Source organism: Onychostruthus taczanowskii, unplaced genomic scaffold (assembly GCF_017590055.1).
Source record: "Onychostruthus taczanowskii isolate IOZ18803 unplaced genomic scaffold, ASM1759005v1 scaffold19, whole genome shotgun sequence".
Taxonomy (NCBI): Eukaryota; Metazoa; Chordata; class Aves; order Passeriformes; family Passeridae; genus Onychostruthus; species Onychostruthus taczanowskii.
The window spans coordinates 10,894,940-10,914,488 of NW_024499128.1; the positions used below are offsets into that span (position 1 = coordinate 10,894,940).

Below are 19,549 nucleotides of genomic sequence, written 5' to 3' on the forward strand. Positions count from 1 at the left end.
TCAGCACAGGAGACGCAGGGGCGGCGGGACCGGGCCGGTTCCCCCCGGCGGTTCTCGCCTCTCTCGGGGCGGCGGCGCGGGCGGCGGGCAGCGTGGTGCTCAGGCAGCGCGCGGGGCAGCCCAGGGGGCGCGGCCACGGGCTGCGAGAGGACCCCGGGTGACGGCGGCGGCGGCGCGACCGGAGCGGCGGTGAGCGGGACCGGGAGGGAGACCGGGATCAGGAACAGGGGCCGGGACCGAGACAGGGATCAGGAACAGGGACCGGGACCAGAAGGGAGACAGGGATCAGGAACAGGGACCGGGACCGGGAGGGAGACAGGGATCAGGAACAGGGACCGGGACCAGGACCAGGATCAGGATCAGCACGGAAATCGGAACCGGGACCTGCGGCCTCCCCTCAGCCCCGGGTTCCGCTGTGGGGCTGCCGGGGCCGGGCCGGCGGCCTCTGCATCACCGGGAGTTATTAGCTCGGAGAAGGAGTGGCTGCCGCACTTTGCTGAGGAGAAAAACTGATTTATCAGCAGTTCCAGAGCTTTCACGAGCTCCGTAAAGCTCATTTTTATCCTTAGTGGAAAACGGGAAGGGGCAGAGAAACCTTAGGAGAAACATATCTGACAGCTGTTTTCCTTCCGTTTTTCCCAGTGATTCTGAGGGAGTGCTGGCAGTTCCCCTTGCCTTTTGGCCCTCTCGTTGCCGAGGCAATGCCCAAAGTGAAGAGGAGCAGGAAGCCTCCCCCGGATGGCTGGGAGCTGATCGAGCCCACGCTGGATGAGCTGGACCAGAAGATGAGAGAAGGTGAGCGGGTGTTCCCAGGGATGGGACCCCAAAAGAAGCTCACAAGAGCTGCTTCATGAATACAGGGGAACCTTTTTGGTGTCTGTGCCTCCAGTGGTGCTGCAGGTTGATCCTGGGCCATGCTGGTCCCTAATTTTGGGGGTTTGGAGCACAGAGATTTGGTTACAGCTGGTTTAGGGATGAAGCTCATGGGTGTGTGGTAGATCCTGTGGGGGTGAAGTCACCCCCGATCCCAGTGTGGGTCATATCATCCCATTACCACTGGTTTTATATCCTGAAGGAGCTGTTGCAGGTCAGGTCTCTCTCATTTGAGTCTCCTCCCATTAATCTCAGCCTCATCCCTGCCATGTATTAAAGTTATGAACGTTCTTGGAACAGTTCACTGCAAAGTGAGTGAGGGAAGCACTTGGTCACCTGGTGTTTGTGTTCCCTCCCAGCTGAGACAGAGCCACACGAAGGGAAGAGGAAAGTGGAGTCCCTCTGGCCCATCTTCAGGATCCACCACCAGAAAACACGTTACATCTTTGATCTCTTCTACAAGAGGAAAGCAATCAGCAGAGGTGAGGAGGGCAGGGGCAAACTGGGGTGGGTGAGGTGTTCACCTGTGGGTGCCCCTGAGCTGGGAGTCGGTGGGATCAGGTTTCTGGGGAAGGAGGATGGAGGGAAGGCTTGGCAGCTGCCCAGCTTTACCTGCTGGTTACTACAGCTGGTAAGTGCTGATTAAGTGAGACTTGTGACAGTGTCTGCTCCTCCCCAGAGCTCTATGAGTACTGCATCAAGGAGGGCTACGCTGACAAGAACCTGATTGCCAAGTGGAAGAAGCAGGGCTATGAGAACCTGTGCTGCCTGCGCTGCATCCAGACTCGGGACACCAACTTTGGCACCAACTGCATCTGCAGGGTCCCCAAAAGCAAGCTGGAAGTGGTGAGTCTCCAGCTTGTTCCTCTGCCCTGCAGTAGTTGTTCTGACTTCTCCCAGCTCAGGGATGGCAGAGGGAGCAGTGCTGCTCTTCCTGGCCATTTCCTCTGCCTTTGCTGGTAGAATTGGTGTCCAGTTGGTGCTGAAGTTACTGTCAGCTTTGGCATTCATTTAAGGTTGTTAAAAGAATGGGAAATAACACCACACTGTGGAAACCCTTCCCACCCAGAGGCATTCCCTGCCTGGAGGTCTGAGCCTGCTGCTCTGGCTGTGGCTTGGCTGTGACACCCTCCTCATGTTTGTTTTTCAGGGCAGAATCATTGAGTGCACTCACTGTGGATGCAGAGGCTGCTCTGGGTGAAGCCTTTTGTCATCAAATTTGTTTTTTGAACTCTGGGGACATCCTCCTCCTCCTCCTCAATGGACTATGAGTGCAATTACAGCCATTTTCTGTGATGGGATATTTCTGTATTAAATTAAAGCATCAGCAAGATCACCTGGATCATGCATAAATGGGGGGTGCTTTGGAGTAGGGTTTTGTGTAGCCATTTATTTTAAAATAAAGCTTGCCTTCCTGAGAGAGTGGTGTGATCTTCTGGTGAAACACTGTGCCCCTCTTCTGTTGGATGTGGTCTGGGTGCTTGAAGGGTGCTCTGCACATTGTGAGCTGCTCTGGGTTTTTTCTCAGCTAAGTCCATTTAAAAGGCTGTGTGGAAAGGAAATACAGTTCCCAAATGTAGTCTGAGTTCTTCCCTTGCAGATGGAAGCTGTATTTCACTGGAATTCTCTGCTGAGGTCTGTAACCTGGAATTAATGCACAGATCCCCTCAGGAATGCCAGCAGTCTAGAGCCTCAGAGGTCACATGGGGAGTGACAGGACACAGACAAAACCAGCACTGACCTAAACCCCTGTTAAATCTGATTTTGCTTCTTCCTTGTTTTGCAAAGGGTTTGCTAAAATACAGCCTCTCTAATCCTCCTCGGTTGAAGGAAATTCACTGAAAATGTATTTTTTCCTCCTTAAAACAAAAGGAAATATTTTATTATGTAACTATTGCAAGAACTGGGGGTTGGGGATACACAAAGCAGCTTTACTACAAGCCAGTTTAAAGAATCATGTCATGCATCTTCCTTGTGCTGGAAGAACTTGAAACTTCAGCATCCTGCTCCCTTTTCCTGCACAGCCTCTGCCTCGCTGTCCTGCCCCCCAGGCTTTGCTGTCCTGTACTTGGCCCAGGGGTGGGGGGTCTCCTCTCCAGCCATAACTTTTAACCACCGGTAGTAGTAGCCACGGAAACCATCAATCTTCTCCAGGTATGGGTTTTTGTACTTGTACTGCAAAGAGAAAGCCAACAGAACAAGTTTCTGTTAGATGAGAGCTCACTTCAGCACCAGCCTGCAGGAGCTACAAGATGCTACCAAAGAAACAGCAGTGAGCCAGACCAGATGAACCCAAAGGACACTCAGGCAGACATGAAACCATATTTATGATTCCCCTCCCTTGCTGGTGTGCTTTGTGAAGCCTTCACAGCCTGCCAGGCGTGGCTCCTTACCCTGTCAAATTTGGGAGGGTACCGCGCTGCGAACTCCAGCTGCCGGATGATCACCTCATTGGGAGGCACCTGCTTGTTCCTCATGTCCCGCAGGATCTCCGTGAGGTAACTGTAATCCAGCTGCCTCACAGCAGCAGCAATGAGGCTGCTGTAGATGTACTTGTTGGGAGTTATTCCAGACCTCTGGAAACAACAAATTCTGCAGTTAAACAAGTTTATCTGCTGACTAGTGCAGGACTTGCAGAAGGAAAAGGCAGAGAGGCACTTTTTACACACGGAGCACAGCTCTCATCACAGGGCCTGTGAAGCTGCTTGTGCAGGGCCAGCACAAGCCATGACAGAGACCTGAGCTCCAGCTACTCTGGAGCTGCATGTTTTTGGGCAGAGAACAAAACCACTCGTCACAAAAACCTCAGCAGGTCTTTTAAAAGCATTAACACTTCACTTTGCCTCTTCCTGCAGCTCAGACCCCAAGCAGCAGAGGATATTTTTTTGATTACCTGCAAATCCGAGAGCAGCTGGAGTCCATCCTGCTGTTTGTGGCAGGCAACTGCCAAGTTACAAAATGTCTGCATGTTAGGTGACAGTCCCCTCTTCACCAGAGCTGGCAGCATGCTCTGCAAGATACAAGTGTTGGCATCACTTCCCAAAAATTCTTACTGTAGCTTTCCAGACAGGGAACTGGACATGCTAGAACAGAATCCTTAAATATTTAGAAATTAACCCAAGCACCACCATGTGGGAAACTGTGAGATCCCAGTTTCCACTGTGGACAGAGAAATGGGTCTCAGCAAAAGAGAACTCTGAGACAAGGAAGTGGTGATGAGGCTGGTTCTGAGGTTTTTCTCTCACCTTTGCTCCCTCCAGGTCTCCCAGTTTACTTCTCTTCCTCATTAAAGTGTTAAAGAAGGTCACATCTACTTTTACTTCATGATCATCCAGCAATGCCAGCAGAGAGGACTCTGAGGGGCTTTGGGGTTCCACCAGCTCAGCCAGTAATGTGAACGTTTTAATGTTGGGCTCTGCATTGTCCTCTTTCATTTTGTTCAAGAATCCCTCCACATCCCCCATCAGAGCCAGTCTATGGGATGGTGTGGCCACTGTCCCCAGGGAAACCACGGCTGTGTCAGCCACCCTGGAATCCAACAAGTTGGGCAGGTTGCACAAAGGCAGCTTCTGGCTTGGGTGTGGCTGTTCCTGTTCCAGCTCACTCTGGGCTCTCCTCACCAAGGCTGCAGCCCTGCTGTGAGAGACACTGGGGCTGTCAGGAGCAGCTGGTTCTGCTTCAGCCCGAGCCGTATTTTCATTTTGTTGCTGGATCCGTTCCTCGGGCTGCACCGAACTCTCCTGAAATAATTGCTTTTCCATAGCTTCCACATCCAGCTGGACAGCAGCACTCTCTGATCCCTTCTTCCTCTGATTTTTCACCTTTTCCTTCCGCCTGCCAGGTGGCAGCTTTAGCTGAGCTGAGTTCTCAGGGGGACTGAGCAGGAGTTCAGAGGCCACGGCGGGATTGCCGATCCCACAGTCTCTGGCTGCACGCAGCATCAGGTTGTAGGTGTGGCTGTCGGCCTTTATTCCCAGCTTATTCATTTGCTGCCAAACCTGGAGAGGGGAAGATGGGTATTAAATAACAGGAGCATCTCTAGCAGCCTGTAAATACACCTGTTAATGGGATCTGTGTGAGAAGGAGTGAATGTACAGCACGACAAGGACCTTGAGCTGGAGAGCCCTGTGACATGATCCAGGGTTATTTACCAGCACAGGAGATGTCCTGAGCAAAGTCTGGTTTTCAGAACTTGTGCTAGGAGGAGCTGAACTCCTCCCATTTCACCACCCCACTATTTCCATGTGTCCAGGTGATGAGTTAAACGCAGCAGCACTTTCCCTCCCCTCGGAACAGGAGGACAAACCTGCAAGGCAAATCGGAAGCCGTTTTCCTTGTCTTTTATGCAGCTCATGAGAAGGAAGCTGAAGGTCTCAGCTGTGAGGACATGGCCCTTCTGCACAATTTCCTGAAAAGAGCAGAGAGAACATTAAACTTCCCAGTTATCCTGTGTGGTGAAGTCAAATACCACCTTCATCTTCTGGGGATAGATGTACCAAGTTTTGGACACACCCAGCCAGTTTTAAAGCCAAAACTGCCCCCTTTTAGGTAATTAAGCTTAGATTTCGGTACATACAATTTCACTGTATGACAATAAAGATCAATTAAACAGAAACACATGATCTGTAATTATCTCTGCTGGAAATGAAATTAAAACCCAATTCAACACACCAACTTCCAGGAGCTTTAACCACAGCACAGAATAGGTTTAACAGGAGAAAAGCAACCTATTTACCTTGAGTACATCCAAGCACATCCTGAGGTCTGAGCAGAGGGCACAGACCTTCAGCAGGGCGTGGTAGGTGATGAGGTTCAGCTCCTCGTTTTTGCTCTGCAGCTGCTGCCGCAGTTTCAGGGCGCTCTGCAGCCCCGAGTCCTTCCAGGGAGACTCAGCACAGGCGTTGAACAGGGCTGTGTAAGTGGCCTCTGTGGGGATCAACCCTCGTTTTTTCATCTAGAGGAAGAGAAGAAGGATTTGAACTGGACTTTTTGCAAAGGGACAGCTTGAGGTTTTTTTTAACTTGTTTTTAAGAGCTTCAGGCTAAGAAGGTGCCAACATTAACACAAAGGCGTTTTGGAGACAAAGTAACATGACTGAATGCTTGAAATGCTTTTAGCTTAGGAAATACTTTGAGGGAGAAGTTAAACCTACATCATTGTAGAGCCTGAATGCCTTCTTCACGTAGCCAACCCTGCCACAGCCGCCAATGAGAACAGTGTAATTGCCTTCTTCTGGCTGGACACGCTCCTCCTTCAGCATCTGCACCTCAAACAGCTCCAGAGCCTCTGCCAGCTACGAGGATGAGAAAAATCCATCATGAGGCAGCAAGAGAATCAACTGCAATGGATGTTAATAGATGCAGCTGTGGGCAGATTGTAGTGCCAAGTCCTACACAGTGTGGGGTTCCTCACAATAAGGCTAGGGAGGGTCTTTGGACCAGGGCATGTGGTAACAGGATGGGGGGGATGGTTTTAAGCTGACAGAGAAGAGATTTAGGTTAGATATTGGGAAGAAATCCTTTATTGTGAGGGAAGCAAGGCATTAGCACAGGTTGCCCAGAGAAGCTGTGGCTGCCGCTGGATCCCTGGAAGTGTCCAAGGCCAGGTTGGACAGGGCTTGGAGCACCCTGGGGTAGTAGAAGGTGTCCCTGCCATGGCTGGGGGTCAAACTGGATGGGCTTTAAGGTCTCTTCCAACCCAAGCTGTTTTATTATGATTCTACAGGAAATTCTTATTTTAATTCTTTCTGTAAAGATACCAAGGGATAGAGACTGGTCAGAGCTGCATCTTTCATCAGTGCCATTAAAAACAAGAGAAGAGCTGGGCTCAAACCTTGTCCTCTTTGATGAGGGCCTTGCACCGCAGGAAGTACCAGTATGGAGTGTTCTTAGGGCCACGCCGAGGTTTTCTTTCTGGTTCTTCTTCTCCTTCTTCTCGTAGCTTTAAATCCCGAAAGCGCGTTGTGGTTTTGTGGTAATATTTCCTAGAGGAAAATTTACCAGACAGCGTCCCGAACTCCACACCTTCATCATCATCATCGTCATCCTTCTGCTCCTCGGTAGCTCCAGCGGAGCTGCCAGCACTGATCTCTCTGGGGTCGCTGCCGGGCAGTCTGGAGGAGGCCTGGGAGGAGCTGCACGTTCTCCAGCCCGGCAGCGGGCCCTGGCCTGGGGGCCGGGACAGGAGCGGCGCCTGCCCGGGTCCAACCCCGGGGGCTGCGCACCGCGCCTGCAACAGAATGGGGGAGGCGTAGCGGCCCCAGCGGGGGACGAGGAGCCGCAGGGAGCCCATGATGTGCCCGCTGTCCCCGGAAGCGAGCGGGAGCGGGACCGGGATCAGAACCCGGCCCCGGCCCTCCCCTCACACCGGCCCTCCTCACCCCGCCCCTGACCCGCGGCGCCTGCGCGCACGGAAGGGGCGTGTCCCCATCTAGTCTGTGATTGGTCGGAGCGCGCGCGCTGCCCGCCGGGCTGGGGGCGCTCCGAGCGCTGATTGGCCGGAGCGCGCGCGCTGCCCGCCGGGCGGCCGTGCCCGCCGTGGGTCCCGTCATTCCGCGGGCGGGCGGCGCGGGGCGGCCACGGGGCTGCCGCCGCCGCCTCCCCTCACTGAAGGAGCTGCCGGCGCGGAGCGGAGCGGGCCGGGCTGGGCCCGCCCGGGCCCGCCCGGCCGCCGCCTCCAACACCGCCACCATTCCGCCCCTACCTTCCCGTTGCCGGCGGCCCCCAGCTGCCACCATGCAAGAGCTCATCGCCAGCGTGGATCACATCACGTTCGACCTGGAGCTGGCCGTGGAGCAGCAGCTGGGGGCACAGCCGCTCCCCTTCCCTGGCATGGACAGTGCGTGTGGGCTCTCTCCTCCGCGGGGGGCTCGGGCCGGGGCCGAGGAGGGTGGGCTGGGCAGGGCTGGGGTGCCCGGGAGGTTTGCGGGGATCTGAGCGTCTTCCTCAGGTCTTACCCTTAGATCCACCCAGCTTCCGCTTCCCCGTGAGGTTTCTGTCATAACCCAGATGTTTTCCTTTCCTACTTAGTGCAATTCTACGTAGTGAAATTCCAGCCAGGCTGGAAAATGAAAGTTGAGATGTTACCGTGTATAAGCATCACTCTCCTGCACAGTACTTTATATTTCCTTTTTCATTCCCTTTTGGTAGATGAGGTATTTCGATGGGAAGAGTCATCAACTTTAGGTATATCCATGGATGACTAAATCTTTCCTTCGGTCTGATACAGACTCAGGAGACTCATAGTTTGATTAATTTTTCTGGCTGGGCCGCTAAACTTGTGTTTAACTCCCTTGAATATTCCTCTTTGTCAGGATCTGCAAGGGATAACATGCTAATGGTTATTTCAGGCAGTACTGGTAAAGAAATATAAGACTTTTAATGCCATAACTACAAATACAGCATTCAGGAGTTGGATTTTTTTAATCCCTCTGGGTCCCATCCAACTCAGGATGTTCTGTGATATGACTGACTTAACACCAGAGGAAAACCCAGTCAAGAACTTAAATAGCTGAAAAGCAAAACAAGCACCTCCAAATCTCTGCAAACTCCCCTTACCATCCCTCAAGAAGAAAACAGATATTTTTGAGTGCCAGGCTTTCACAAGGGACTCCTGCAGGACACTAAATTCCCCAAACCAAAATGTTGCTTTTCTCTTGATGTTGGAGATTAGATTTTCTTCCTAGGGCAAGAAATATTTTAAAGGTTGCCATGAAGCTTTGATAAAATAAATAATGTTTCCTTGTTCTCTCCACAGAATCGGGCGCAGCTGTCTGTGAGTTTTTTTTAAAGGCAGCATGTGGAAAAGGCAAGTTGTGTGGAATATTGGAAAAGGCAATTATTCTAACAGGATGGGGGAGGGGGGTGAAAAGAGATTTTCCAGCACTGTTTATAGTGCTCTTGCTTTGTAAGGCTGAGGGGATAATCTAGATAGAGGAGAAGACTCTGAAGGATGTTGGAATATCTGCAGTAATTGGGAAATAACGGTGTTTTTTAAGGGAGCTGGGAAGTAAATAAGCAAAGCCACTGTTAAAGAAAGGTTTGAACTCACCATAAGCTGACTTTGCAGTGGATCTGCCTCTTAATTACTGTGGTTTGTAGTTGCCAGGATTAAGAGCTGGAGACTGTTGTGAAGCTCATTAGAGGGTATCACAAGGCTGTTTTGGAGCTCCCTGTTCTGCTGTTATCACTTAAGTCTGAAATCATAGGTGATGTCTTCTGAAGCCCCTCTTGCAGAGGGGTTGCTGTTGCCCTGTGTGACACACTTTGTTCTTTTTTGCCTTCTTGGCCCACCCACCCTTCCACAGGAGGCATGTGCCCGTTCAGACACATCAGTGGGGAAAAGACAGTTGTTTGTAAACACTGGCTGCGTGGACTGTGCAAAAAGGGAGACCAGTGCGAGTTCCTGCACGAGTATGACATGACCAAGATGCCTGAGTGTTACTTCTACTCCAAATTTGGTAAGTTGCTCCTACAGGTGTGGGAGTCTGAAGAAGATCCCTCCTCAGAGAATTACATTCTTCTGTGTCTGATGTTAGATTGACATTTTTCCAGATATGCTTCACCTTATTATCCACATAAATTTGTGATGTACTGTAGATGTCTTCGCTTGACTGCTTGTCCCTTGCAGGAAGAGGGGGGAAACTGCTGTTTTTACTGCTTTTTTTTGCCTTAAGTTCATTTTTTTGGGGTATGAGATGAGTAGGCTGAGCAGCTGGTCTTTGCATGACTCTGATTTTGGGGAGCTGATGAGCAGCAGAGGGCATGGGCGTGCAAAACTTTTGTGCACTTGCTTTCCAGCTCTGGAGATCTGGACATAATGAGGCAACTTGGTGCCAGAAACTTACACTCTTGTAGGTTTCCTTGGATTGAGGTTAGTGTGCAATTTGTAGTTTCTCCACACTTCTGGTGCACTAAATGCTTGGGTTTTGTTACCATGACTACTCTTTCAAATTTAGTTCCCCCATTTTTTTTAAAAACATAAATCATCCAGAACTTGGCTCACTAGGGGTGAGCCCTTGGAGCTCTTCATGGAGGTTAAGGCAGGCAGTGAGACTGTTGTGCCTGAACTTACAAATGTTGGTAACAGCTCTCTGGGAGCTACATGATCCAGGTAATGTTTTGAGAGTCATTTTGATCTCAGACCTGCACAATTGACTGAGAAACGTGTTTGCCTTTGGTACAGGGGAATGCAGTAACAAGGAATGTCCATTCTTGCACATTGACCCGGAGTCGAAGATCAAAGACTGTCCCTGGTATGACAGAGGCTTCTGTAAACACGGTATGTGCTTCCCACAGTTTCTGTTCCTGTGCCTGCAGGTGTTGCTGTTCCATCTTTGCATGATCTGCTGGGATATGTGCTGGGATCTGCTGGGATGTGGATGTATGGGATGTGAACTGCTGAGCTTTGTGCTGTTGCAGGTCCCCTGTGCAGACATCGGCACACTCGGAGAGTCATTTGTGTGAATTACCTGGTGGGATTCTGTCCAGAGGGGCCTGCCTGTAAATTCATGCAGTGAGTATGCTCCAGGCCTGCCCTGCAGCCTTGTTGTGTTTCCCTTGTGGTCTGGTACCATGTCAAATGAGGGTGCTCCCGTGCTTCCCAATGGTTTGGAGATTTGCCAGTGTTTAGCTGGGCCAGATTTTTACTGATGTGAGGATTGAAAAAGAGCACATAGTGACAGGACAAAGAGGAATGGTTTCAAACTGAAAGTGAGTAGGTTTAGATTAGGCATTAGAAAAAAATTCTTCCCTGTGAGGGTGGGGAGGCCCTGGCACAGGTTGCTCAGAGAAGCTGTGGCTGCCCCATCCCTGAAAGTGTCCCAAGGTCAGGTTAGATGGAGCTTGGAGCAACCTGGGATATTTCAAAGTGTTCCTGCCTGTGGCAGGGGGGTTGGAACTGTATGAGCTTTGAATCCCTTCCAACCCAAACCACTCTGTGATATGGGGTAGGACGTCTCCAGGGAGTTTCCAGTAAGACTGGCATGGTGATTAAGTGCCTTCAGTGCAGTGGAATCACATGGATTTATATTCCAGAAGGCAGAGGGATATGCACCACACATGTAAAGAGAAGTGGGGAGGGGGAGGTCTGTTTCCTGTGAGCCAGATTTAACTGGCTGAATGTTTTGTTGTTTGGAGTTACTTGACTGAGCTGATGATAAAATGTTGGCATATGATTTGAGAATCAATTTTCTTGTTTCCATCTAAACCAGCCCTCGGTTTGAACTGCCAATGGGAACCACAGAGCAACCACCACTGCCTCAGCCAACACAAACACAGCAAAAGGTACCCAGATTCCCTGCCTCCCCACACAGCCACCCTCAAACCTCTCCCACTGTGCTTTAAAATAGAATAGGTTGTCAGGTGGTCAAAACTGGGCACCCAGGCTCTTGGGTTTGGAAGGGAGAATTAAACAGTGAGCAACCCTGAGTGCCATTGTAGTGATGAAACCCCACAATTGTTCCATCTTCACATGGAGATCATGTCAAAGAACACTCCCACGCTACACAGAAACACATCAGATGTGGTTGTGCAGCAGTCTGCCAGGTTTTGTAATCAGGGTGACATCCCTCCGTGATGGCAATGATATTTTAGCAGCCTAAACCTACTCTCCAAATCTGCTTTCCAGAGAAAAACAGGATCACTGGGCTTTGTAAGGCTCAGTGCTTGATTTCTTCTTTTTGGTGCTCCAGCTGGCAGAGCACCCACACACAGATTTGGAGGAAAATTGATCATTTGACATATGGGGTGCTCTTTTCCCTTCTTAACAAAACAAAAACCACAAAGATCTTTATCCTTGATGCACTTAACGAGTCAGAACTCTTCTCCTACCCAACAGAGGACACCCCAAGTCATTGGAGTCATGCAATCTCAAAATAACAACAGTGGGAACAGAGGACCCCGGCCATTGGAGCAGGTCACCTGCTACAAGGTAATGCAGAGGGGAGGGCTCAGGAGGGAAAGCAAAAGGCTTTTTCACAGTGTAAAAAGGTTTATAAATTCTGCTCAGTAGACATTGTGTGGTGCCTGGATACAGCTGTGGGAATTGGCCTTGAGTTCTGCCTTGCTGTGACAACGACAAATGCTGTAGGACTTTGCTGTCTGCTAATAAACAGGAAAACCCTGCCCCAAAAACTGAAAGGAGACTGCCAAGCTGCACATTTCAAAATAAGAGTTAATAGTAATTTTTTTGTCTCATAAGCTGGTTTGCTTACACTGGTGGGTGTAGATTCTCTTCTCTCCTGTTTCCAGGAAGGTCATTGAAAGTAACAGAAATTAGGTTTGCAAAGCCTGCTCAGTGTTTGAGCTGTAAATGCACCCTGTGTTGTCAAACCAAGGAATGAGTTGTTCACCTTGGTTGCTCATTGAGGAGCACCAGGAAAATTTGGAGCCACTCAAGTTTCCATCTCCTTATTTTTCCACAAAAGCCACAGTCACTAGAAAGGGACAAAGAATCTTTCTGTCCCTTTAGCCCTGACAGTTACAACATTTTACATGTCAGCTCTGAGCCTTAGGTGCTTGTTTGGGTGAAAGTCACTGTGATTGGACAGGGATATTGAATAACTGAATCCATTTCACTGAAAACCTTTAATAGCTGCCTCTTTAATCTGCAAGTAAATTACAGATCTGGAGAAGGCTGTTGCACAGATACTGGCATTTCTCTGTGTTTGAGTAGCTTCAAGATGCAAAGTCACGAATCTGTGACTTTCTCAAGTTCAGAGGTGCTTTTCTCTGTTTATTCATGAAGATCAGGAGAGCCCCCATGGATATGGTGCATATCACGTGGAGGAGCCTTAAATGTTGAAATTCTCCTTGAGTGCTGAGGGTTCTCTCCTTGGAAATGCCTTAGAATAACATGGCATCAGGTTACTCCCAGCATAGAAGCAATTTTTGCTCCAAGGTGTGGTAGCAGCCCATAAATCCTGTCCCTCCTGATACCCTGTTTCACTTCACCTGCTAAATTCTGCATATTCCATGTGTGGAAAGGCTTCCAAGTGGGAGCAGTTGCTGGATGCCTTAATAAAGCAGCTAGGAGGAAAGAGCTGTATCTCTGCAATAATTCCTGTCTCTTTCTCTTTCAGTGTGGTGAAAAAGGTCATTATGCCAACAGATGCACCAAAGGACACCTGGCCTTTCTCAGTGGACAGTGAAGGAGCAGCAGGAAGGTGCAAGGGAGCTGTTACCACTGAGGAAAGGTTTCTGCCTAGCACAATGTTTGGAGCTATTAATCAGGTTGTTTTTTTAATGCCATTACTGAAAGAACTGGTCAGAGGCTGGCTGCTGCTAAGCAACATTTTTGTAATTGTTCCCAACTTTTTTTTAAGTTTTAACCTTTTTAAAATCAATTTTGGCCTCCGCCTGTGTTCATTGAGCCCTTATGAAAGGTAGATCTAAAAGCCAGTAGAAAAACCAAGCCCTTACTGGTGCAGCACTCCACATAAACACATCTTAGGCCAGTGTTTCTTTAAAGTATTTTCCTTCTGCCACTTCTCTTTGGAGAATCTGCAGCGTTTCAGCCCTTCCTGTGGAAGCAGGAAGTCTGACTGGGAAAACTTAACACTTGCAATGTCTTCTCCTCAGTGAGGAAGCAGGGATTCTGCTGTCCTGTAGCTCTTCAAAAGCAAAGTCCTGTTTCCAGGTCAGCCTGGTGGGCTTGTCCTGGTGGCTGACGAAACCCCTCAAGTACATCAGGCAGTAAAACCTGTGTCCACTCACTTTGTTTCTGTGCTTCTTGCTGTACTGAAGGTTAGAAATCAATCCTCTGGGAGAGACCTGATCAGGGGGAGAATAAACTGGCATCTCTCTGGTTAGCCAGACAATAAGGAACAATGATTATAGGAAAGCTGCATCTGTGCTCAGTTCCCACTTGCAGAAAGGAGGGACAAGAGCACGGCTTGGAGTAGGAATAGAAGAGCCTTGTCTCAGCCCCCATCATCCAGCTCACACTGAGCAGGTATTCCCACACTGGAGAGCAGGAAGTGGAGCTGTATGTTCTTATGGAACACTGCTTTTAAAGTGTTGGTAGAGATTCCTTCTGAAAGCATTTTTTTTTCAACACAAACCCCATTTATTTTGAGATGACTGTTTCAAAAGGGCCAATGACAAAATGTGAATTAAAAGAAAAAAAATACCCACAATGTGAGCCTTACTGATTCTGCCCCATCTCTTCATTTGCTGCCTGCCTTTATACTTTGTTTTTATTGAAATGTACTGATGGCAAAAGCTGGCTGTGAATTTCTTTTTCTTGAAGAACAAGGTAAATGTGGCTGGATTAAGACAAGTGACCAGAGCCTGTGTTGGTGTCAATGACTGCAGTTATTTCACTGTGGAAGTTTCAAGTCTGGAGTCACAGACCATCAGACACTTTGGTAACCCTGTGCCCCCCTCAGACCAAGCTGTGATCTGTATGTAACTGGGCATGTGGAAAGGGAGCTAAAACACTCCAGTGTCTGACCACCTTCCCCATGAGCTCAGGAACTTTTGGGCTTCAGTACCAGTTTTCCAACACTGAAAGCCTTCGTGTAACCACTGAAGCTCTTGGGACATTGGTCATGTCCCTCAAGAAGTGGTTTTCACTCTCCCTGCTGTTCAGACAAGGATGGTTCAGGTGGGCAGCAGTGCCCAGCTCCAGGTGCTGGTGTGACTGGGGCATAAGGAAGCTCAGAGCTGGAGCTAAACCCACAGATGCTCCTTTGAGCTGCATTTAAAATGGAAAGTTTTCTTTGTTTTGATGGATTAGAAGTCTGAAGCATATTCCCACTCAGAACGACCTCCCAGTTTCAGCAGTGAAAGGAGCTAGAGTTGTGATGGAAATTTTGGGTTACCTGAGGCAGTGACAGGAGGAGAGCTGCAGCCCTGTCTCATCTCAGTGCTCTGCAATGATGGAAAACTTCCCAAAACACCTCCAGCCCCTGGTGACAGCCTGACTGAGAACCAGAAACACCCACAGGGCACACAAAGCTCAAATACTCTTTCAAGTCAAAACACATCCTTGTCCAGCCTGTCCATAATGGCCAGGAAGAAGCAATCCCATGCTATCATTTTATCAAACAGGAATCAGTTACAGCTCCCCCAGTTCATAATACAGCCCAAGGAGCAGCTGCTTTCCCTCTGAACTCACCCTGAGGGGTGGAACTCCCAGGTGACAAGTTTATTTGCACAGTACAATCAGCAATTCAATTAGGAGAGTGTCAGCTCAAGAAATGTAAAGTGTATGCACTTTATTATTGGTCACAAGAGTACAGGTTTCATATCCACAGTTCTGATGCCTCGTGTCAGGGTAGCTGTGCCAGGAGCTGCACCTTCACCTTCGGAGGGTGTTTCAGTGGTATTTCCTCCTGCGGTCGTGCTCTGCAGCAAAGCACAGCAAGTTAATCCTGCTGAACTCACAAGAAAAAAACAAACCCCACCACACCTGAAATTACAGGCAAGAAAGCATTCTGAAAAACCCATCAGCATGTGTCTTCTAGGTGCTGTCAGGTCAGACAGGCACCAAGGTCTGAACTTTCTTTGTTGTCAAGAAAATACTCAGCATTCAAGTTTTCTGTGGCTAAAAGAAGTTTGTTTGCCAACAATCTTCTAAAAGCAGCAGCAGGCATTTGTTTTTATTCCCCAGGCAACCTCCCAAGCTGCCCTGCACACACTCAGCCGTGGTTTTTACTTACTGATATGACTGTAGCTCCACATGTAGCTGAGGATAACATACCCAGCCAGCACCATGGAGAGACCCCCGAGGCCCCCCTTCCTCACGTTGATGTATTTGTTGTAGTATCTCTCGTGACCTGCGGAGGAGGAAAGTTTTTCAGAGCAGCCAGATGAGTTGTGTGTTACCCTGAGAGAGAAAGAAGCAGCCTAGATTGACAAAACTTCAGAAATTGGCTCTAATGAAACATCTGAAGGTGTCAGAAGCAAGTCTGAGAGGAAGCAACCTGTGTGGTGTTTGAGAAGGGTGATCCCAAGTTAACAGACTTAAGCCTTAAAAAATAAACAAAAGGGAAAAATCCCCATTTTCCCATTTTTTTTCCTAAATGCTATTATGACTTTCATAAGCTCAAGCTGCTTTGGAATTATCTAACTCCTCCATACAATATATACCTGCACACATGAATTATCAAAGGCAGACACTTGCATTTGACATTTTGTGTTTAAATCTACCTGAATGACGTGTATCTACAGCAAATGACATTGGTGCCAAGTGATCCATAAGGGCTCTGTCTCCTCTTTAACCATCTGTAGGAATCACTGCATTTTAATCCTTTTTTGTTTACTTGTGATGCTGTGAAACCTCAAGATTCCCAGATTTTCAGCCAAGGACTAAGGGCACCCCATTTACCCTTTATACAAGAAGGAATACTGCCAGTAGATAAAGCCCACACGAGAAATAAATTTACAGATGGAAAAACGAGATGCTACAGGAAAAACTGCTCTGGGAAGGCAAAACTGGCCATGGAGCAGCCCCTGTGCTGCCAGACCCTCTCCCCCAAGCAACATCCACTCCGGCAGGCAGGGATTCTCGAGTGCTACTCTCCTGGCTCCCTCAGGAGAAGGAATCAGGGTCCCGCAGCCCCCTCACCTCTTCGTATGGCCCCCAAGATGCCGCCGGGGGTGAAGTCCCTCATAGCCAGCCAGCTGCCCAGCTGGCCCAGCTTCACGTCCATCAGCTTCGTGTCCTTGAGGAGAACTGCGGCAGGGAGAGGGAAATAGCCCGGTCAGCGCGGGGCTGAGGGAGGGAAGGAGGAGAGCAGCGCGGTCACCTTGATCCCCCCACACTCACCCGGCTTCGCCATCTTGATGTGCCCGGAAGGGACGGGCGCGGGGGCTCATGGGAGGAGGGAAGGGCGGGAACGCGGGCGGCGGGCGGGACGGGGCCGGCGCCATGTTGGGTGTGCCGCGGCGCCATGTTGGGTGTGTCACGGCCCCCTCAGGAGAGGCCATGGCGGTCCCGGTGCCGTCTTGAGCCCGTCCAGCCTGTTCTAGGGACATGACAAGGAGTAATGGGTACTAATTAGAAATAGGGAAAAAATTTATTATATATAAAGAAGAAATTCCTCACTGTGAGGGTGATGGGGCCCTGGCACAGGGTGCCCAGAGAAGCTGTGGCTGCCCGTCCCTGAAAGTGTCCAAGGCCAGGTCGGACAGGAATTGAAGCAGTGTATCTAGTGCAAGGTGTCCCTGCCCATGGCAGAGGGTTGGAACTGGATGATCTTTAAGGTCCTCCCAATCCCTTAACATTCTGTGATTCTGTGATCTCCTCTCTGGGAGTCAATTCCCCAGTGAGGGCTGCACACTCTGCCCCAGCTGCCACAGGCACTGCCAGCCTGGCAGAGAGCTGGGGCACCTGAGGGATTTTCCATTCATTTCCAGTCCAGCAGGTCCCTTCATCAGCTGTGCTCTTCCTCAGGGGATGGTAAACAACTCCTGATCATGTCCTTCAATCCCCCAGGGCAGCGCCTCGCACCGTCCCACGTTTTGGGGTGTCAGGTGCCCTCCTTGCAGTGCTTCAGATTGTGAGGAAATATAGAAAAATTCACAAGTTGTCATCAGCATCTTCACACGTCTCCATAAGCAATCTTGTCGATGTCCCACAAATGAACCCTTTCCAGTGTGTTCTTAAGTTGCAGCTCTAACATAGCAAATATGTGCTCACAGACAGCATATACTGCAACATACATTGAAATTGCCACTTATTGTACTGTAAGAAGTTCTTTTTCAGTGCCCCCTGATGCCTTTTCCCCGTGGGAATATGCTGTATTCTGCTCCAGCTCCTCTGGAAAAGTGTCAAAGACAAAAGGAGAGGCTGGGTTGGGGTATACGGTGTAGATAAACGCTGATAACAGGAGTGGTGGAGCAGTTAATGTGCAGATAAAGATAAATTTTACCTTCCTGAAATAGGAATTGCAGAATATCCCGAGTTGGAAGGGACCCACAAGGACCAGAGTCGAACTGCTGGCCCTGCACGGAACAGCCTGTGCAGCCCTGAGAGTGGCTGCAACCGTTTCTTGGGGAGCCTGGTCAGTGCCCCACTCCCCTCTGCGAGAAGAACCTTTTACTGATATTCCCCCTGACATTCCAGCCATTCCCTGAGTCCTGTCCCTGCTCCCAGAGAGCAGAGATTGTAGCTGCCCCTCGGGAGGAGCTGCAACCTGTGATGAATCTCTCCTCAGTCTCCACCGAGTCACCTCAACCACTCCTTGTTTTGCTTCTCCCCAAACCTTTTCCCATCTCCATATCCCTCCTTTTAATTGCTTGAAATCTTGTATTGAGGTGAGACTGCACCAGCTCAGAGTAAAACGGGAAAGAGCCATCCAGATTTATTTTGTTTTTCCCCAGGGCCTTGCTGGGGGGTTCGGGCCCACGCTGGGCACACCTGCAGCCCTGGGTGGTGGCACCAGGTGTGACTCCAGCAGGTGTCACTCGCAGGCAGCGGCTGCGGCTGATGGTCCCCGTGTAGTGACCTCTAGAGGCTTCAAATCCGCTCGTGCAGGTTCATGGCAGTGTCAGGGTTTGTTGTTGTTTATTATGCTGAAGCTGAAAAGCAAAGTGCTGCAGCGGTAAACAGGGAGCAGCCGTTCCCCCGCTGCCCCTGACAGGTCAAACAGCACCTCGGGACTCCTGGATGTGAAATCTCCATCCCACAGAGGACCGGTAGAGCGGATCAGAGATGAAAACTAAATTAAGGACGCTGAAAGGAGCCCACAGGGCTCCCACATAAACACTAATCTCTGCAGCTTTTACTTCTCTTAGCTCACAGAGTCTTATTCCATACTGCTCCCTCCTGCCACTGCAGGATTCTTGGAGCCTGCAGGGTTGTGTTACCTGGTATTAAATGAGGTGAGGGACTTGTGCTGTCTGAAGATATATGGAACTGTGTCACACATCAGAGGCTGGTATCCATGTCTAGCTTCACCTTCTATTTTACCAAAATTAATTTATTTACATTGAGTACTTCTATAGCATAACATAACATAACATCACATAATTTTTTTAAAAAAGGCAGAAGGAATACATTGTTTGCTGCTTGATTTTTTTTTTTTTCCTTATTAACAGAAAGTAAGATTAGGAATGTATAGTGTGTCTGATCACCTGAAGAAAGGGTTCCAAAAAAAAAGGCAGAAGGAATACATTGCTTGCTGCTTGATTTTTTTTTTTTTTCCTTATTAACAGAAAGTAAGATTAGGAATGTATAGTGTGTCTGATCACCTGAAGAAAGGGTTCCAAATTTAGACCCTGCTAAATGAGTTTAAAATCCTCTTATCAAATTATCCTTTATTTTATTATTGGACTGTACCGGTAACTGTCGTTTTATGGCTGAAGTGTCCCCTGATGAACTACTATGTGCCCTTTTTACAGTACTCACAGAAAATCATGCTCCAAACTTGCCTCCCTCATTCTTGCAAGGCAACCTATTGTTTTAAATAGGATTACTCATGCAAGGCAGATTAATTCACCTACAGGAAGAACGCCAGTGGCGGGGGCCTCATTTTAAGGAGTTCCCTGCAGAGTAGAAGAGCACATAAAGCTGCTCAAACTGCTTATAGCAAGATCTGGGGAAATTTGGATTGTTAGGGTAAGAGTGGACATCCTTAATGAGGATCCATCTCCAATTCAATTAGAGGCAGCAGTGACTCAAGCCTTGGCCTGAGCTGCCCATGCTGGCAGGGTGAGAGGAACAGGGCTGT

The 19,549-nt window shown here is 49.2% G+C and overlaps 4 protein-coding genes across 5 annotated transcripts; 2 read left to right on the plus strand and 2 right to left on the minus strand.

The window, feature by feature from the left end:
- The first annotated feature begins 32 nt into the window (after positions 1-32).
- BUD31 (BUD31 homolog) lies at positions 33-2,291 on the plus strand. 2 transcript variants are annotated; one of them, XM_041401663.1, is made up of 5 exons: positions 33-189; positions 643-795; positions 1,233-1,355; positions 1,553-1,719; positions 2,024-2,291. In XM_041401663.1, exons 2-5 carry the CDS (start codon positions 702-704, stop codon positions 2,072-2,074), a joined length of 435 nt encoding a protein of 144 aa, XP_041257597.1. In that variant the 5' UTR covers positions 33-189; positions 643-701; the 3' UTR covers positions 2,075-2,291. The 2 variants fall into 2 exon arrangements, with proteins under 2 accessions (XP_041257597.1, XP_041257598.1); XM_041401664.1 differs by lacking the exon at positions 33-189 and adding an exon at positions 318-546.
- Positions 2,292-2,720: 429 nt separating this feature from the next.
- On the minus strand, positions 2,721-7,261 carry PTCD1 (pentatricopeptide repeat domain 1). Its single transcript, XM_041401646.1, has 8 exons — positions 6,706-7,261; positions 6,026-6,166; positions 5,609-5,827; positions 5,180-5,281; positions 4,119-4,871; positions 3,767-3,883; positions 3,267-3,449; positions 2,721-3,048 (listed from the first exon to the last, which is right to left on the minus strand). The coding sequence occupies exons 1-8, from the start codon at positions 7,162-7,164 to the stop codon at positions 2,869-2,871; spliced, it is 2,154 nt and encodes a 717-aa protein (XP_041257580.1). The 5' UTR covers positions 7,165-7,261; the 3' UTR covers positions 2,721-2,868.
- Positions 7,262-7,403: 142 nt separating this feature from the next.
- CPSF4 (cleavage and polyadenylation specific factor 4) lies at positions 7,404-14,160 on the plus strand. Its single transcript, XM_041401647.1, has 8 exons — positions 7,404-7,710; positions 8,629-8,679; positions 9,179-9,331; positions 10,057-10,152; positions 10,293-10,386; positions 11,084-11,156; positions 11,710-11,802; positions 12,953-14,160. The coding sequence occupies exons 1-8, from the start codon at positions 7,608-7,610 to the stop codon at positions 13,019-13,021; spliced, it is 732 nt and encodes a 243-aa protein (XP_041257581.1). The 5' UTR covers positions 7,404-7,607; the 3' UTR covers positions 13,022-14,160.
- A 916-nt stretch (positions 14,161-15,076) lies between these two features.
- Positions 15,077-16,780, minus strand: ATP5MF (ATP synthase membrane subunit f). The gene is made up of 4 exons (XM_041401648.1): positions 16,645-16,780; positions 16,444-16,551; positions 15,536-15,652; positions 15,077-15,221 (listed from the first exon to the last, which is right to left on the minus strand). The coding sequence occupies exons 1-4, from the start codon at positions 16,655-16,657 to the stop codon at positions 15,193-15,195; spliced, it is 267 nt and encodes an 88-aa protein (XP_041257582.1). The 5' UTR covers positions 16,658-16,780; the 3' UTR covers positions 15,077-15,192.
- Positions 16,781-19,549: the final 2,769 nt, after the last annotated feature.

Excerpts from the sequence above, each read along its gene's own strand:
- CPSF4 (XM_041401647.1), top strand. The coding sequence starts at position 7,608 with ATGCAAGAGCTCATCGCCAGCGTGGATCACATCACGTTCGACCTGGAG. Across the intron at positions 7,711-8,628 it reads CCCCTTCCCTGGCATGGACA|AATCGGGCGCAGCTGTCTGT; the intron begins GTGCGTGTGGGC and ends TTCTCTCCACAG. Across the intron at positions 11,157-11,709 it reads CAACACAAACACAGCAAAAG|AGGACACCCCAAGTCATTGG; the intron begins GTACCCAGATTC and ends CCTACCCAACAG.
- PTCD1 (XM_041401646.1), bottom strand. The coding sequence starts at position 7,164 with ATGGGCTCCCTGCGGCTCCTCGTCCCCCGCTGGGGCCGCTACGCCTCC. Across the intron at positions 5,282-5,608 it reads TGTGCTTGGATGTACTCAAG|GAAATTGTGCAGAAGGGCCA; the intron begins GTAAATAGGTTG and ends TGCTCTTTTCAG. Across the intron at positions 4,872-5,179 it reads GCTTCCGATTTGCCTTGCAG|GTTTGGCAGCAAATGAATAA; the intron begins GTTTGTCCTCCT and ends TCCCCTCTCCAG.
- BUD31 (XM_041401663.1), top strand. The coding sequence starts at position 702 with ATGCCCAAAGTGAAGAGGAGCAGGAAGCCTCCCCCGGATGGCTGGGAG. Across the intron at positions 1,356-1,552 it reads GAGGAAAGCAATCAGCAGAG|AGCTCTATGAGTACTGCATC; the intron begins GTGAGGAGGGCA and ends GCTCCTCCCCAG. Across the intron at positions 1,720-2,023 it reads CCAAAAGCAAGCTGGAAGTG|GGCAGAATCATTGAGTGCAC; the intron begins GTGAGTCTCCAG and ends TTTGTTTTTCAG.
- ATP5MF (XM_041401648.1), bottom strand. Across the intron at positions 15,653-16,443 it reads CTTGGGGGCCATACGAAGAG|GTCACGAGAGATACTACAAC; the intron begins GTGAGGGGGCTG and ends CCTCCTCCGCAG. Across the intron at positions 15,222-15,535 it reads GTGGAGCTACAGTCATATCA|AGCACGACCGCAGGAGGAAA; the intron begins GTAAGTAAAAAC and ends GCTTTGCTGCAG.